The sequence below is a fragment of the Arachis ipaensis genome, chromosome B4 (genome assembly GCF_059453495.1).
Source record: "Arachis ipaensis isolate K30076 ecotype BB chromosome B4, ASM5945349v1, whole genome shotgun sequence".
Classification (NCBI taxonomy): Eukaryota; Viridiplantae; Streptophyta; class Magnoliopsida; order Fabales; family Fabaceae; genus Arachis; species Arachis ipaensis.
In genome coordinates this window covers 147776275-147795234 of record NC_142439.1, presented here as the reverse complement: position 1 = coordinate 147795234, position 18960 = coordinate 147776275, and the positions used below count along the sequence as shown (strand labels likewise).

Genomic DNA, 18960 nt, shown 5'->3' with positions numbered 1-18960 from the left:
AGAAATGTTGAGAGTAGTCAAAACCCAAATAACGCATTTGTAATCACTTCATCTTCCTCTTCTTCTTCTGAACACCAATACTCCGCGCTATAAAATCCTCAGTCCTAGCTACTGTCTAGGGCTTGAAGGGTGAAAATATTCGGCTTTGTAGAGTTCGCTGACACCGTGATAGTTGTGTGCGATCATTGTCGCTGACAGAAGGAGAAAGAGTTCATTGCGAACACATGAAGGTAGGTCTGAATTGGAAAAAAAAATAATGCTTTTCAAGTTAAAGTTATGCGTCATTATCTCTGTTTAGTGAAAATTTGATATAGGTTGATGAAAGTTTAAAGTTTTTCATTCTTTGCTAGGGTTTTTGTGGGCAATAAATGAATTTTTTACATTAGATGTGTTTTTTTATAAGAAACTATTACAAGAAGTTTGGGTATGACAACATAATTTAGTGCTGGTGGATGCCTCCGGGGAGGAGCTTAGATAGTGGATTGAGGGCTCTTACAAGTGATGATGAGTTAAGGAAGATGTGCTTTCATGCACAGAGGAATGATGGAGTTATTGATGTGTACTTTGAGCATAGGGTGTCCACACCAGAGTTGCTAATAGGAAAGGAAGTTGTGATATGACTTGATGATGATGAAAAAGAATATCCTTGTGAGGGGGACTTGGTGAGCAAGAAGAACACAAGTGAGGTCCCAAAGCTGATGCTAACACCTTCAATCCAACTACAAAATCGAATCCAGAACCTGTTTCATTCCCCAACCCAAGCCATACTGATACTAAAGCAAACCCAAGCCCTATCCCCAATTCTATTCCAAACCCTCCTGAAATCATCCCTGACCCTATTCGAAATCCTATTGATGCTAACACAACCCCTAATCCAAATCTTACTAAGACTTATGTCAAACCCATTCTTAAGCCCAAATCTAACCTGAAGTCCAAGTCCAAGTCAAAGCCAAACCCTGCATCCATCTACAAACCAAAACTTATCCAAAAGCCCATTCAAAAGCCCAAACCAAATCTGAAGTCCAAACTGAAAGAGACTACCAAGAGTAGCTCCATAGAAGGCAAAAGCAAATCAAATTTGAAGTCGAAACTTCAGTTCTTATCTAGGAGAATTACAAGATCTCAAGCTGTTAGAACATATGGAAAGTCTGCTAATAAGGGAAGGAAGTTCTTCATGTTGATTTAACTGTGAATAATGACTATGGTGATGATGATAGTTCAGAGGATAGTTCATTTAAGCTAATGCAAGAAGATGACTCTAGTAGTGAAGACAATGCAAATATTTCCAAACCAAGAAATAAGAAGCTTAGAAATAGCAAGAAAAGTGCATCTGCTGTGGCTAAGAGAAAAGAGAAAATAATGCAACCGGATGATGCTTTGGTTGAGGATATGTCAGATGGAAAGGTGGATTTGGGGTTTGTGGAAACTCTAGGAATTGATAATGTGTATGAAGAACTTGACCCAAGTGCAGAATCTGATGGTGCTAATTCTTGGCACTCAGAAGAAATAAAGACTCCTCCTAATTTTGAGGATGAGCTACAATTTGATGAGGACTCAGATGAATTCCCAATCTTTAGAAATGGTGCAAGATTCGGTGAGCTATAGCTCCAAGTAGTAATAAAGTTTAACACCAAGTATGACTTTAGAGAGGCTGTAAGAGAGTATACTATTCAAGAGGGCAGGAGGATTAAATTCAAGAAAAATGATAATATTAGATGCATGACTGTTTGCAAGGTGAAAGAGCGTGCTCGGGTTGTCTATGCCTAAAGGGACTATGACAACTCATGTTGGTAAATCAAAACTTTCAATGACAATTATACATGTGCGAGGGAGAACACCAATAGAGCAACAAATAAGGCTTGGCTGGCTAGTAAATTAGTCAAAAAGTTTAAGATATACCCTAATTTCAAGCAATGCGAAACTGCTATGTACTTCAGGATAAAGTGTGATCTTATGCTGAATAGAAATTCCATTGCAAAGGCCTTGGCAGATGCAAGGAATGTGGTATATGGGGATGAGAAGGCATAGTATGCAATGCTTAGGGACTATGCTGAAACTTTACTAAAGACCAATCTTGGATCTATAGTGTAGATTTGTGTCAATCCTCAACCAAATGGAGAGGTTACATTTGATAAGATATACATCTGTTTGACTAGTTGCAAGATGGGGTTCAAGGCAGGTGGTCGTCCCTTGATTGGCCTTGATGGGACATTTCTGAAGACCCAATTTGGAGGTTAGATATTGTCTGCTATGGCGCAAGATGCCAATTATCACATTTATGTGATTGCTTGGGCTATAGTTGAAATAAAAAATATAGACACTTGGAAATGGTTCTCAGAGATGCTTCATGATCTTGGAGACTACAAGACTCACGAATGGTGCTTTATTTCTGATATGAAAAAGGTTATTATCCTTTTCCTTTGCTTTTAATATTATATACATGTCTGATGTGTTTTTATTGTTTTGGAGAAATGGTAGTAATCTTGAAATAGCATAGTTATTCATTTCTTGTTGGATCTTTTGTATTGCACTTCTTTTGTTCCTTTAATGTTTGCTACTCAATCATGTTTATCAGTTTAAGTAATTATGCATTATGCATTCTGCTATTATGAAATTAGATGATTTTTAATAATTTTCCTTTACAGTAACTACTCCTCAAAACAGGGCACATTACTTAAAAAAAAGCAACTCTAACTTACTTTCATTCATCCATTAACATATTACATACAACATTGTCAGAACTTTAAAGTCATAACTAACATAACAACTACAGTGAAAAAAATCAGTATGCCTAAGAATTGGACTATACATTTTTGGGTCCTCACTTCCGTTTCCAATTTTTCAATCCTCCAAGCTAAATTGACCTTCACTTGTTCATTGTCATTTGTAGTAGCATCCAGTCTTTCTTTATGTTCCTCTTCTTCTTCTACATCACCAGTCCAGACCAAAAATTCACACTTTCCCCCTACTTTGTGTATAAAGTATGGTTAGGAGTGAAGAACATAAAACCACTTAGAAAATTTTCTTAAGAGAAACTCACATTGTAATTGGGACAACCAAAGAAGGGCTTATCTGGGTTGGTATTTGTTTCGGATCACCGAAGCACAGGGCGGCAGCCGCACCCACAATGCTCTGGCACTCGTGACGGTCTGCTCTGACTTTGAATTCTCGTCGTTGATCATGTAGAGCTTCCTTGACCCTGGCTCGCACATCCAATCATGATTTTAGTTTTAATTTCAAAGAGTAACAACAAAGAGGCAGGAGAAGAACGTTCCTGAGCAAAGAGAAGAAGATGAAGAGTGATGACGATGTCATGCTAGAAATTAAGGTTAAAAATAGATAGAGGGACCACAATGAGTCAAACAGTTTCAATTCTCACCATAACGATCTCACTGACAGCGGCAGATAAATTAGTCGGAGATGTGGAGAGGGATGACTGTGGTGCATTTTTAATAAAGTCCGGGACATAAACAGTGTAATTGGTAAGTTAGGGAACAAAATCGATGCAACCCATGAATCTCAGGGACCACTTTGGAATTTAATTCCACTTCTTGTTGGAGATAAAAAGTTTAAAACAAGAAATGTATTAATCCTATCACATAATATGGAAGTACCTCAATTCTCATTAATGTAGCCAATTTTGTGGGTTGTGGACTCATAGTTTGGTCTTTTCTCCTTCATGTGAGGTTCAATATCAGAATGATTTTGCATTTTTAACTTGGGCCTATTCTATTCATTTGTCCAAAAATTAAAGAAAATGGATAGTTTTTCTTATTCTTAGTATGTACGTATGGTCCATCGATTCCAAAAAAGAAGAAAAATAAAGAAAAACATACATATGATCGAGGATTTTTTTAAAACAAATTAAATAAATATTTTATTTACGAAAATAAACATTTTGCAATCTTTTTACAAAATTGTATCGTATGACTTATTTCTTTTACCGTGTAAACAAAAATAATTATCTACGTATTTTGTTTACACTATAAATGAAATAAAACTGATATGCTGAGATGTGTTTGTTTCATTTACAGTGTAAACAAAATACGTAGATAATTATTTCGTTTACACTATAAACGAAATACGTGAAATATTATGACGTTTACAGTGTAAACGAAATACGTTATGACAAATTTTCAACAGCTATAAAAGAATGTGCAACCCTTTGTATTCTTCACAACAAATTTACTACTTCTTCTAAACCTTTTTTCTTTCGCAAATTAGCCATAATGTCTAGTAGTATTGGATATTTGATTGTACGTGTGTATTCCAGTTGCCTTATGAGAAATGGTGATAATGAGGTCATTCTTGAGTGTGAGAATTCTGTTTTGTTGCATACATAGTGAGTTGCCTCGTTGTCGAAGCTAAAGAGTCTGATATTGAGTAACGTTGCTGGTAGTGGGAGAAAAGAGATCGGACGGGTAGGGTATAAGCTGCTAGCACTGATCTAAAATTGAGTTTTTCGATTTCGTCTGTTTTGCTTGCAAGGCGACGAACATATGCGGCTGATATTTGACATCCATGGAAGAATCATGGCCGAACAAGTGATGAAGCTTTCTGTAGAGGTTGGTGATATTGGTGGCGGTAGATCTGGGTAGTCGGACTTTGTGCAAGATGATCCATGTCTTGCACCACCACCGATCCATGTTGCTAGTCCGTTGGATGACATGGATGTTGACGGTGAATATGACGAGCAGTATGTTGCGGATAGCAACGAGAGCGATTTGTTAGAAGATGATGACGAGGAAGAGTTTGTGATGGAGACTTCGGTGGATCCATCATGTCGGTATCTTCTACCTGCCCCACACCCAATTCCAGCGTTGTCGTTGGTACCCAGTCACTATCATAGAAAAATATATTTTCCAATATGGGTGAAGACGATTACAACTTAGACGGTGGTCTGGAGTTCAGGGTGGGCCACAGATTCAAAAGCAGAGATACAATACTACAGTGGGTGAAGACTTACAGCATTCGCAGAAGTGTAAAGTACCAAGTTCTGGAGTCAAATCGATTAAAGTACCATGTGTGTTACCGACAACACGAAGTAGGATGTCTTTGGAGTCTCCGAGTTGCTCTCCGACAAAATCTCGGATATTGGTAAGTTTAACCGTGATCTATATTCTCAGTTATTACTTTTATGGTTGATGTACATGTGAAACATGGTTGTTTTACTTCTTTAGGAAGGTCCGAAGGGTGACAGGTGCGCACACGTGTTTAGCACCCACCATGTCTCAGGACCACCGGCAGTTGGACAGTAGTCTCATCTGCCGTGTCATCCTCCCATTGATATAATCCAACCCGTCCGTGAGGATATCTACCCTACAGGGTGCAGTTAGGCAAAGCTATTACTTCAAATCCTCATACAAGAAGGTGTGAATGGCAAAGCAAAAGGCAATTGTGCATATATACGGTGATTGGAAGGAGCCATACAACAAGGTGTCGAGGTTACTGTAAGCACTGCAGAGTTGTTGTCCTGGAATAGTATGTGAGATCAGTGTTGTACCGTACTATGATGGTCACCTTTTGGTGCATGAATGCAGTATGTTTGACAAGGTATTTTGGGCCTTCCTTACTTGTGTGGAAGCTTTCAAGAACTGTAATCCATTCGTATCCATCGATAGCACAGGACGAGAACAGAAACATCCTTCCCGTTGCCTTTGCATTTGTTAAGTCCGAGACGTCGGAGTCATGGTCTTTCTTCCTTACCAATATGAGGCGACATGCCATGCCACAGGAAGGCCTTTTGATTATTTCTGACAGATCTTAAGCGATAAAAGCTGCACTGTAAAAGACATTAATGGTTGGCATCCTCCTAGAGCATTTCATGCTTACTGTGTACGGCACATGACGGTAAAATTCATGTCTCATTTCAAATCTGCCGAAGGAAAGAGGTATTTGATTAATGTTGCCTACAGTCCAAGTAAGGCCGGGTACGATTGGTACATGGATGGACCGAGGACATTGTCTCGGGAGATGGCTGACTGGGCCGGTTGGTTTAACAAGGAGATCTGGCTACAACACTGCGACAGCAGCTGCCGATTTGGTTATATAACAGCAAACCTCTTCGAGTGCATAAATGCAGTACTTAAAAGTATACGGTATTTACCAATTTCAGCGATCGTGCGTTGCACGTACGAGAGACTGAAGCAATTGTTCATCAGGAAGGGACAGGAGGGACATGCACAATTATTGGCAGGTAATCAGTTTTCACAGTGGTTTATAACTGCTATTGAAAAGAACAGAGACGAAATTTTGAAGATGTGCATAACCTATTGTGACAGACGGGCTTCAGTGTTCCTGGCTGAGGAGTTAGAGTCTTTTGATGGTTGGTCACAAGGCTCGTTTTGAGTTCGATTAACTGCTAGCATGTTAACTGTGGGATTTTCCAGTCACTCCACTTCCTATGTTGTCATGCGCTTGCTGGCCGTGTTGCTGCCAGTGTGAAATGGGGTTCATACGTCCATCCGATGTACAGACAAGAGGGGGTATATAGGGTGTATGAGAAGGAGTTTCCGTCGATCCCAGATGAGAAATTCTGGCCAGAGTGGTATATATGGGGTGCAACTCCATCCTAACCTTGCCATGCACTGGAAGGCTTCTAGGAGACCTATTTCTACCAGGTTTCGTAATGAGATGGACGAGGTAGAGCACCAAGAGAAGAAGTGTGGCCTTTGTAGGCAGATTGGCCATACCAAAAGAAGTTGTCCTAATAATCCGATGGACGATGCTTAGATCATGCATTTAGATTGGTTCACGTTTGTAGTATCTTTATCAAATATGTAATTGTTTAGGTTTAAATTGGTTCACCTTTGTAGTTTCTTCATCAAATATATAAATATAATGACAATTGAAATATGAATATAAATATAAACAATCAGCTAAATATAAATATAAATATAAAGATAAATAAATCGCTGAATACAATAACATAACATAGATAGTGTCATCACGTACATCACATAAAAGTAAATACACATCGACAAAACAAAATAACAACGACAATAAGAACCATCATCTATGGTGGTCACCTGGCATATGCAGCCGATGTCTGGTGCCACAAGGAGGGGGTCGTGCCTGTCGTTGTGGTCTACTGGGTCGTGGCTTTGCTGGAGGGTGTGTGGTAGGATGGGGTCATGGGATGAACAGCAGACAGTGGCTAGTACTAAAGCACATATGGTGGAGGTACTGGTAGTGCAGGAGGACTCATGGATGCCGTCATCATAGACCGTAATCTCGAGAAAGGAGAGTTGCGCACTAATAACCGAGTGGAAAGTGTGTGCCATATAAAGTGTCAGAACCCGGCAATATGAGCAAGATCCATACAGTCGTGGTCGAGGGGGCTGATGGCTGTAATCCGGGCTGACCGAAGCTATGCTCCTTACCTGTTTGAAATTGCCCGACGATGATTATTTGGCTATGATTATTTGCTAATGGATTATATATAATAGAAGTTATTAATAATCTAATTAACCGAGCTAATTAAGCATTAGCTTGCATTTACAGTTTCCATGTTAATGTTCAGCGCATTTGCTATACTTGAAAGAGATTTCAAGTTCACGATATGAATTTATTCAATACTAATACTTAATAAATACTTGTGTATCTCATACGATGACTTGTGTTTCAGATATATATTTTTTAGCTTTATTCATGCCATCATGTCTTCTTTTGTCTCTATTATGACGTGAATACTTTTACATGTCCTTCCAACATCACTTGACTGGTGAGTTAAGTTTTAAAGTAGTTTTTGATGTTGCACTCGAGTCTCAAAATAATCTCTAAAATTAATAATTATTCAATTTTATCTTCAAAATTATACTCCGAAATTCATAGTAGTCCTTGAAGCATTTTTCGTTTATCAGAACCTTAAAATTTGAAATAATGTCGTTTTGAACAAAAAAAAAAAAAAGAAGAAAAAAGCATAAGGTAAATCCCTCGATTCGAAAAATAAAAAATAAAAAAGATAGAAGAAGCTTAGCATAGAACTCACTCCCCCTCCGCCCCCACATTCCCAATTTGTTCCCTTCCTCTTCCCCATCCCTATTCCCATCCCTATCTCCAACCCCTTTCCCTCCCCAAACCTTCCCCTTCTCCTTTTCCATCCCCAACCTATCCCCTTTCCCTCTCCCAATCCTTCTTCTTCCCCTTTTACTTCCCTAACCTGATGTCCTTCTCCTTCCCCTTCCTTCTCTGCTTCTCCAACCTGAAGTTCTTCCCCTTTTCCTTCTCTTTTCTAATCTGATGTCCTCCCCTTCCCCAACCATTAACTCACACTCACAAGAGCTCTCCTCAACCTTTGCTGCTGCCATCTCTCGCTGGCCTCCGTTTCAGTGCCGCATCGCTCATCTCCCATTCCAACTTGGTCTCTCACACTCAAATACAGTAGAGGCAGAGGCACAAAGCCTTAACCTTCTCTGTCATCGTTGCACCGCTCGCCAGCCTTCGCCTTGTTGCCATGCCGCTCGTCAGCCTCCATCTCTACTCGGTCTCCCTCTTCTCTCTTCTGACACGGTTCTCTCTCTTAGCCATGGTGATTTTTTTTAATTTTTTAGTTATTCAATCATTGTTCTTGAATATGCTGGGTGATTGATGTTGCTGGTCCTATTTTAATATAACAATGGTTAATTTTAGTTGTTTTTTATTATGTAATTATTACTTTTTTTTTATTGTTACTATTTTTTGTACTTGTTGCTGTTTAGGTTGATTGATGCTTGCTATTTAAGTTGATTGATCTTTTCTAATTAATGTTGATTTTTTTTTTGTGATATTTTGTATTAGTTTTTATTTTTGTGATTTGTTGAAGAAGAAGAAGAACAAAGTTGAAGAAGAAGAAGAAAGAGATTTTTTTTTTTAAATATAAAACGACGACGTTTTTTTACGTATCTTTTTTTTCTTTTTTTTTAAATGACGTTGTTTTAAAGTTTCGATAAATGAAAAAAGTTTCAGGGACTACTATGAATATTAGAGTATAACTTCGAAGATAAATTTAAATAATTATTAACTTCAAAAATTACTTTAATATTTGAATATAACTTCAAAAATTATTTTGAGACTTAATTCCGTGAGGCTCATGAAACTTTAATTTTATATACTTTAAACGCTTACCAAGCTGTTTATACCACTAATAGCACTTTGAGTTTTTTTTTTTTTTTTTTAATAATTGTGGACTTGTGTATGTATTATTTCGCCCAGTTCAAATAATGCAAATGGTGGGGCTGACATAGTGATTATATTCTATATTATCAAGATTTTCTTTTCTCTTGGTTCTAGCTATCTGATGATAATTGATCAGGGGCAAATAGTACAGTTACCCACCAAGAAACAAGAACTATGATAATGATGTGTGATATTAATTACTGAACTGAAGGAATCTAATGAACATTCTAACTAATTTATTATCTCTTGTTGACCCGGGGTCAATTGAAGAAGACCGTAGCCAGATACAAAGTCATGATACAATATTTTTGTTAATGAATTTTCTAAAAATACTTATTAAGAGAATAAAATAAATGAAACTTCTTGTTGAAATTTTTTTTTAAGAGATGATGAGAATAACTTAACTTTCAATTCTTTTGTATATTGAATACGTTAAAGAATTTAATTTTTTTTAGTATATTTACCCTTTTAAAAAATATATATAGTATTCATTAGTAAACTAGAATAACTGAATAAGATTTTTTATTTAAAAAATTTCTAATTTTTCAGATAATTCAAAGTCTCTAACAAACATACCGTTAATCAAAAAAAAAAAAAAAAAAGAGAGTTGCTAACAAACACGTATTATTGAATGAATCTTAGACGGGACATGCACGGGTCAACATATGGCCTAATTAATAATTGAAAGCGTCTTTGTAAAGGCAGTAAGGCACAACAAAAATAATATTCTACATCATTTTTCGATGGAAACTTACACAGTTGTTTTTAAATAAATTAATAATTAAAAATTATTAAATAATAATTGAATCAAATATGTATTAAATTATGGAGAATATTAGATAAACAATGACCATCTTGAACAACATGAACAATCACCAATTAAATAAAAATACACTACACTTTTAAATTAACTATTTAAATCTTAATATTAAAATAATCATTCGTACACCTAGTAAAATAAATATCCGATATATCTATTGTTCACATCGTTTAATATTTTCATTATCTACTTATATTTTTTTTAAATTATTTATAAGTTTTTATCTATTAATTTTATACCAAGACAACTGTATATAAATTTTCTATTACTTTTTTCATCTCTAAATCATAGTATTATTGAGCTGGTTTTAGAGAATAATGAAACTATGTAATTAATGACACAAACAAAAAAAAAAAGAAACTATGTAATTAATGAATATATAAATGAATAATGTTAGAAGATCGATAGTTTTAGTTTAAAAAAATGAGTATTACTTTAAATGTAATATTAAATAAAAAGAAGTATTAATCACGTAAAATTTCTTCTACATAAATTGCAGTGAATTGTAAAGTTTTACTCTGCATATAATTAGTTACCTAATTCGTCCAACACGTTGTGAGTCACTATTACATATTGAGCCACAAAAACATGTCATGTATTTCCTTTTCTATTTTTGTGTCTAAAAGAGGATGGATCCTCTCAATTTTTTTTAACAATTGAGGAAGTAAAATGTAATTTCTTATTATTAATTTTATAAGTGGAATAAAAAATAAATATAAGAGAGAGGATAATAAAATATTAAAAATTACACTTTATACTTTCAATTTTTTTTAACAATTGAGAGGTTCTATTTACTGTCTAAAGCACGGGATGTATGAGTTTTGGTATATTGTTGTGTTTTTCAAAAAGCAACTAATTATTTTTTACTCTTAAAAATTGTACAATTATAAAATTTAATTTTTATGCACTGAAATATAAAAGGAAATTTATACAAAAAAATCAATAGCATATTATTGTGACATTAGTAATTTAGTATAAAATGAACTTACAAAATACTAAGAGTCTATTTAGGAAACTCTAGAATTAACTTTTTTTAATTTTTGACTTATGAAAAGTAGTAGTATTAATGTTTGGTGCAATTTTCAAAATCAAATTACAACTTTCTAAAAAGTTATTTAAGAGCTTATAGAGAAGTTAAAAAAAATGACTTCTCTCATAATACTTCTACTTTTCATCACATTTCTATAAAATAAGCATTTTTAGAGTTAAAAATACAAATACAAAATAACTTATTTATAAATTACTTTTAACAGAGTCATTTATTGTTTAAATTATTTTATCAAAAAGAGCTTAATTAAGTTGGTTACCCAAACTGACCTAAATAACTTTTAAAATGATCCTCTCTCAATTCCCATGACTTTGTGGCACTTATAAGCTAGTCACACAGGCTAAGGGAAACAACAGAAAAGACATTGTTGATTTGTGAAAGCATGGCTTACTTCAAGTCCACCACCAAATTCAGAAGAACTACTCCTCCATTGAGTTTCACTACACTACTTTTGCTGTTCTTTCCTTTCATTTGCGCGTTCATGGCAAGGGAACGATCCATGTAAAGGTTGGAATTTCATTACATGCGATGATGGAAGTAAGATCAAAACCGTGAACTTCACTAAGCAGAATTTCAGGGGGACTATCTCCCCTGCATTCGGGAATTTGACTAATTTGCAGCGGTTATATCTCGATGGGAATGATTTGACGGGTTCAATACCTGAGAGTTTGACAACTTTGCATGAACTTGAGGTTGTGGATGTCTCTCACAACAACCTAACGGGAAATGTTCCAAATTTCTCACCTAAGGTCAAGTTTAATGCTATGGGCAATGATTTTCTTGTGCCTTTTCGAGGAAATGGAACAGCTCCATCTCCTTATTCAACTGGAATGACAGCTAAAACTTCACCTTCAACTCCGTGGATTGCAGGTATATTCATTACCGTTGCCATATCTAAGTTGAGCAATTACACCAATTAAATTTATGAAAAATGTTATACCTCCATGTTTCTTTTAAGGAGGCCACTTACATAAAGACACAAAAAATGTCTTTTTTTAAAGACATTCATACGTGGCATAATATGATTGGACATTTTTATTAAACCGGTTAATAAGCTATTTTTTAATAATTCAAAATAAAATCGGTTTATTAGAGAAAAATAATAAACCTAATTATCCGTATTATAATTATTAGATTCGGTTTATTCGATCAATTTACACAATATAAACTGAATTATATTTGAATTTTTTATAAAAAGACAAATATATCCTTAATTTTTTATTTTACAAATATTTAAATCTCTAATAATTTAAAAATACAATTAAATCCCTATTAAAAAAAATTCTAACACTAACCCCTTATCCTGCCCAAGTCCAAATTCAAGCCTAACGGTGAAATGGTGAAATAATTTGCAGCCTCTTGAGATTCTCCCAAACTCACTCGATCATGCTCAAACCTGGAAAGAAGGGATGTTCTCGGTAATACAATTCATCAATTCCCAGATTCAAAGTCGCAATCTTTGGAGAATTTACAGGAACTTACAGCAGGTAAAGTGGCTGCTAATCTTGAAAGCCCCAGGTCTGTGATGACTCACTGCAGTGCTGATAGATTTATGTTGAGAAGGCATTCCTCAAGCCAAGTTCTTCCTTCTGGAAGTAAGAGACTCTGGTGAAAGATGTTTCTCTGGAGCCATAGGAACATACATAGACCTATTTCAAGCAAATCAACACAGGTGAATCCTGGTGTGGCTGTAACGCACAATCCATACGGGTACTCTTCCGACACCCTTGAACCGAAGCACAAGCAGTCACCAGGAAATGTGGAATGGTAAGTAGTATTGTATTCCATTCATTACGATTAATCACACGAAACCTTACCAGTTACCAATTACGAACGTGAGTGTGATTCAGAAGATAGACGAGAGGATATTTCGGTTGAGTAAGAACAAGGCTTCTTCGAAATCTGCAGCTGATACAAGATTTGAGTTCTGATTCTCTCATTTTAAGGCTCTTCAGGTAATTTAATTTAATTTTTATTTTTCCCTTATTCTTCCATTTACGTATGCTAATGCAATAGTGTGTGAAGTAGAGTTCTGTTTTTTTTTTTTTTTTTTTCACGTTAGGTTAATACGCTTTGTATTTTCGCAATTGTTGATTCGCGGTGATGAACTGATTATGCGTTTGGTGCGGAATTTGCAATGCAAGCCTCAGAATCTTAGATCCTACTATTGTAATTTAGAAACAGCGAAAACTAGTGCTTTATTTGTTGAATTTTATCAAAGAAGAGGAAATTTATTATGTGAAGAAGCTTAGTATTTTGGAAATGGATGATAATTAATTAAGGTGAACTAAAGTGAAGTTGTTCTGTTTAGCTATAATATAGAATCCTTGAGACTTGAATGTTTTATCAAATGCAAGGGTGTTCTAAGAGGCGGCGCAGAGGTGGCAGTGAAGCGAATATCACAAGAGAATGACGGCGTGAGAGAGTTCCTAGCAGAAATTTCAAGCCTTGGAAGATTGAAGCAGAGAAACTTGGTTGCTCTGAGAGGATGGTGCAAGAAAGACATGGAAAATTTCTTGTTAGTTTATGAATACATGGATAATGGGAGTTTGGATAAGAGAGTGTTTTGTGATGAGAGCATGATGCTGAACTGTGAAGAGAGAATAAGAAATATCAAAGGTGTGGCCTTTGCTGTGTTGTATTTGCATGAAGGTTGGGAAGAACAAGTTCTGCATAGGGACATCAAAGCCAGCAATGTGTTACTTGATAAGGATATGAATGGAAAGCTTGGAGATTTTGGATTAGCAAGAATGCATAGCCATGGCCAAGTTGCTAGCACAACAAAGTTGGTTGGAACAGTTGGTTACATGGCTCCAGAAGTGATCAAGACTGGACAAGCCTCGACTCGCACGGATGTGTACATGTTTGGAATCTTGATTTTAGAGGTCGTGTGGAAGGAGGCCTATGGAAGAAGGTAAGCCACCTCTTGTGGAGCTTGTGTGGGGACTAATGGTTAAAGGGGAACTAATGAATGCACTTGATGAGAGGTTAAGTGCTAAAGGAGACTTCAATCTGCAACAAGTTGAGAAGGTTCTTCAGTTGGGATTGTTGTGTGCATACCCTGAACCAAAATCAAGACCAAACATGAGACAAGTTGTGAGTATTTTAGAAGGGAACAATGAGGGAGGAGAAGAATCAGAGAATGAGAATGCGGATACTTGTTTGCTTCTAAAGTTGAAATCTGGGGATATTTTTTCTGAGTATTCTAATTATTTTAGCTATTCAACACACCCAACATTTGAAGATATTCGCCAGTCTAATACTTCTTCAATGTCTCTTACTTGGTCTAAATCTGTAGTTGAGGGTAGATGAATCTTTTCCCATCAATGCAATTATGGAGATGATGTGTTTAGGTGATGAATTTTTTGATCCATTTTATCACATTATATATTGATGTAAATAATGTATCAGAGCATAAATGAATTGATGAACATATGATTGTGATCTAGTAATTCTTTTTAAACTCCTTGATTATATTATTGAGGACATTTTCATAGAAGAAATCCGGCTGTCAATTTTTTTTCATATTACATGATGAGGAATGTTTAGCCTTTCTTTGGTTAACGTAAAGAAGCAAAATAAGCACAATGTTTTATTTATTTATTTATTTATTTATTTTTATGATGTCTTAAGATTGCTGTTAGGTGAAAATTTTTGCTTAGTCTGCACCTAATAAGCTAAAGAAAAGAAAGATACACATTACATAACCAAGAAAAAGAAAACGTGATCATTCATCATTCATTCAACTTGAGATTTGTCAACAAACTACTCATATATAAACCTTAGACAAGTATTATATCAATTTCTAGTTTTTCTATGGTCTTCATTGTATTTTGTTTTCTCTTGAATGACAATACGTAAATTAATTAGTTTTTTTTTTTTTTAAAAAGTCTTATTATCTAGTCCATGTCAAATGGTTTAAATATCAGAAGGCCACATTCCATAATATTGAATGACTACAAGTGACATGTTAAAAGTAAGCAAAGATGATTTATCTTTAAGTTCTAAAGTAGTTGTAATCAAGGGGGGAAATGTCTAAATCACCAAAATTATACTCTTTTTATCCAAATTTTGCTGCTAAAAAAGTTGTATGTTGATTTTAGAATTGTTTTCAATAGTAATTCAGTGTGCGGGGAAATAAAGGAAATAGATGGTTCTGTTAATAATAACAAATGCTGATTTTCTTGTTTGTAGGTACCCAAGGGATGGGAAGCTATTTGTTAATGTTGTTTCGGTAGAAAGTGGTAAAGCTATTGCAAAGTCAAGCAAGGTGCTGGTGCAAAATGGGAGTTGTCAGTGGTCAGATAAACACATTGAAATTATAAACACATAATAAAGTCATAAAAAAGTTAATTACAATTAAAGACTTTGTTGGCATTATCCATTGAAGCTGTACTCTCTGATTTTTTACAATGAAGCAAAGCTACAGATTTGTACTTGATTGATTCTCCTATACATATCTCTAAATGTATTTACACAGCATGACTCAAAACCACGACGAAACAAAGCCTCCTTCTAAGCAATGGGTTTGTCAAAAAGCTTAACATCCATGTTCACATTCTAATACTTCTTTCCTCCTATTTGCTATCATAAACCAGGTTCATGAGCCCAAAAAGCATCTGAATCCGGACAAAAGAGAGAAAAATCGTGGATTTCTCTATTTGCTATGTGCCAATTGACAAAGCGAGCTTGTATCGACTTGAACAGAAAAAGGATGACCGGAAAAAGACAGCATTTATCATCTTCCCTGCAAGATCATATCCAAACTTGAAAACAAGGACCAACATAAAATATACTAGAAGCAAAGCAGAAAGCCCATCTAAAAGCAGTTTCTCAAAGGAATAAATAAATGGAGTTATTAAAATTTTTCTTCTTTCATCACAAAGACAGTGCTTTATCTGTGATAACTCAAAACTCCAGGAACAAAAAATTATGAGGGGCATCCAGCAGTTATTGGCAAGTGGTGGGCTACTGGAAAGAAATAGATAGAAGCTACAAACCCAAATTACCTAAAGTGGATGGGACCTTGGAAATTTGGCATCTCAAGTATTGCTCTATGTTAAAATGTCTATAGTGGACAAATGAAGATGGCACCAATTTACTCAGACCATGCTTACATCAGTACTGTCATAAGCTTACATCTTAGGATTATGCTTGATCTATTAGAACATGTTGTTCATTGGAACCTATATAAATTTTGAAATACCATCCTTCTTTTCCAGAACAAAAAATAAAGCATACTCAAAGTTGTTAGCTATTTTCATTTTTTTTAGTAGATAACATTCTCTCGGTGAAGGTTCTTTACTTGTAGAAAACAACAAATTAAATGCACACAAATTGAGGATTCACCCAAAATTCAAGAATTATGAACATAGAAATCCTATAGGTGTTGACAAAACAACAAAATCAATGTGCTAATGAATTGTAAGTTGAACAAGCATCAAAATATAGCCAAAAGTGCCTCATCCAAGAACAGTGTGCCTAACATTTTCGCAATTTAATCTTTATAGTAGATACAACACATAAATAAAATGCAAAACATTACATAGGCATTCAATCAAGCATGTGGTGTGCAATGCAGAAATTCAGCATAATCAAGCAATTTTCAGCGGAATTCAATCCATAATAGCCATAATCCAACACTTGCAACTTAACAAAGATCTACTAAACTAATCCTAACCTATCTTAACCGCTTAAATCCACTAACAACATGCAAATTCTAACTAACTAACTAATTAAAGAAAATAGACTAGAAAGCAGAGCAAAGAGAGAACCTGAGGTGATGACTAGGGTTCTTGAAGCAGAGAAACGGGAAAAGAATGCAGTGATGATTAGGAGCGTGACCCTTTGACCGAGCCCCTGTCTCGACAGGGCAAGCGCCGGCGCCTCCTGGAAGAGAGTGTCCTCACTGCCACTGAGGAAGGCGTGTATCAGCCCAAGACCAAAGAGACTAGGGCTGCCTATGAGGCCATGCTTAGTGTCATTCAACAGCATCTTGGCCGGCAGCCTCTCAGCATTGTTCGCGGCGCGGCTGATGAGATTCTTGCAGTGCTCAAGAATGATGCTGTTAATAATCCGGATAAGAAGAAGGAAATTGAGAAGCTTTTGAATCCTATTCCTAATCAAGTGTTTGAGAGGCTGTATCCAAAATAGTGTTAAATAAAATATAACTATTTAGGGTCTGAAAAAAGATTGGGTTTTTGGCGTGGTAACCTAGCTAGCTAGATGTGATACGAGGGAGAAGCACTCCAAAACTGAAATATCCGAAAATTAAAAGGCGATTTTGAATAAAATTTTAATTTTTGGCGCAAAGTAAATGAGAAACACGCTTGTGAAACACGCTTGTTTTTCTCTGTCTTTTATTCTATCATTGATGAAAATTCTTGTTGTTTCTTATTTCAATCTTTCTCATAGATATGTTGATGACACCATGAGGATTGGAAGGGACAACAAGGGTAATATCCTTGTGCTGGAAAAAATTGAAGATAGAAGTCGTAATCCTCAAGGTTAAGTAGTATTTTATTTACGATAAATGTTGGGGTGACAATTCTTAAAAACTCATACTTTGACTCATCACTACATCATCATAAGATAGAGTGTGGAACTTGCTTTGATGGTGGGTTCACTCTTCATCCATCCTTTAGTGAATGAATAAGGAGTTAAAGATGAGTTTAAAAAGGTTATGTCGTCTTAACATAACTCGATATGTTTGAGTTAGACATGTATATTTTTATTAATCCATTTTTAAGTATTTTGTCCCCTTTTTTTTCTTGATAGAAACTAGGGGTGAAAATTTGTGATATGTTGATTATAACTATTGTTGCATTGCGAGTATTAGTACTCACTAATGGTAAAGTAATTTTACCAAATGCATTTTTTGTAGCTTATGCATATTAAAAGTTACTTTTATTTTGATTTACCAAACATAGCTAATACAAATCTTGAAAAGTTGAAGTTTTATCAAATGGGGCCATAACTGACTCATCTAGACATCTACTGGACAAGACTTGGTTGTTATAGTTTATTCATAGATTTTCTTTTTCCTGTGTTGTTTTTTTTCCCTATATTTGAAGGCTTTTGAGTGTGGTTTATTATGATCTTTGCTTCATGCTTTCTTTAGTTATTTACTTTTTTATGCTTCAACTGCGTTTTGAATAAGTGGTCCCTGAGTAAAATCTTTTGGACAGCCTTGTACTCCCTACAAAGTTAAAATTTGGAGTCCGCACTGCGGAACATTCCCTAACTTATACAGAGATTTCGTGCAGGAAGAGGCGAAACACCAAGAATCAAAGGACAAGGTGGCAGCGATGGCGATGGTGAGGAGGCAAAGGATGTTGGAATGCGAAAAGGAAAACATGGAGAAGAAGCCCTTCATGGACATACAAACTGAGATCAAGAGATTCAGGCAAACAACACTTGATTTGATTTTCATTTTTAGCATTCAGCAACAATCGTTACAAATCAGTAACAAGTAATCCCTAATCACACTAAACGTGAAATCAATAAAGCTAAACAAAAATTTCAGTAATGATTTGATTTCTATTTTTAGCAGCAGCAAGAAAATTTCAACAAAAGCTTCAGGAATTAAAAAAAGAGCAACAGCACAAAATCAATTATTTGATTTTTCATTAACCCAGTCACAGTTTCACATTAAAAAATCAACAACAAGGCATAAAAGGAAGAGAAGAACCGAAGTAAAGGCAGTGCCGCTAACCTTCGACGACGACATGGACAGTGCCCGGCGAGACGACAGCGAGTGGCGACATAGCGGCGAGCTGCTCCAAGTTCGAGAGAATCCAGGGAGGACGGGGACAGGGGGAAGGAGGACGCCGAACTACGAGAGAGGAAGCAGAGGCGCCGACAGCACGGACGGCGGCGGCACCGCGGCAGAACGGTTGCAGGGAGAACTTAGGGTTTTGGTAGGGTGAATTTGGAA

The 18960-nt window shown here is 35.7% G+C and overlaps 1 protein-coding gene, 1 long non-coding RNA gene and 1 pseudogene across 2 annotated transcripts; all 3 read left to right on the top strand.

Annotated features, from left to right (window-relative positions):
• The first annotated feature begins 12351 nt into the window (after positions 1-12351).
• LOC148569608 (uncharacterized) lies at positions 12352-16259 on the top strand. The gene is made up of 2 exons (XR_002358951.2): positions 12352-12979; positions 15219-16259. It is a non-coding gene; the product is annotated as an uncharacterized LOC148569608 (long non-coding RNA).
• Positions 13514-14396, top strand: LOC148569609 (L-type lectin-domain containing receptor kinase VII.1 pseudogene; annotated as a pseudogene).
• Positions 16260-18331: 2072 nt separating the features above from the next.
• On the top strand, positions 18332-18952 carry LOC110271398 (uncharacterized). Its single transcript, XM_021122277.2, has 2 exons — positions 18332-18495; positions 18580-18952. Exons 1-2 carry the CDS (start codon positions 18332-18334, stop codon positions 18950-18952), a joined length of 537 nt encoding a protein of 178 aa, XP_020977936.2.
• Positions 18953-18960: the final 8 nt, after the last annotated feature.

Excerpts from the sequence above, each read along its gene's own strand:
- LOC110271398 (XM_021122277.2), top strand. The coding sequence starts at position 18,332 with ATGGCGATGGTGAGGAGGCAAAGGATGTTGGAATGCGAAAAGGAAAAC. Across the intron at positions 18,496-18,579 it reads TCGTTACAAATCAGTAACAA|CAAGAAAATTTCAACAAAAG; the intron begins GTAATCCCTAAT and ends TTTTAGCAGCAG.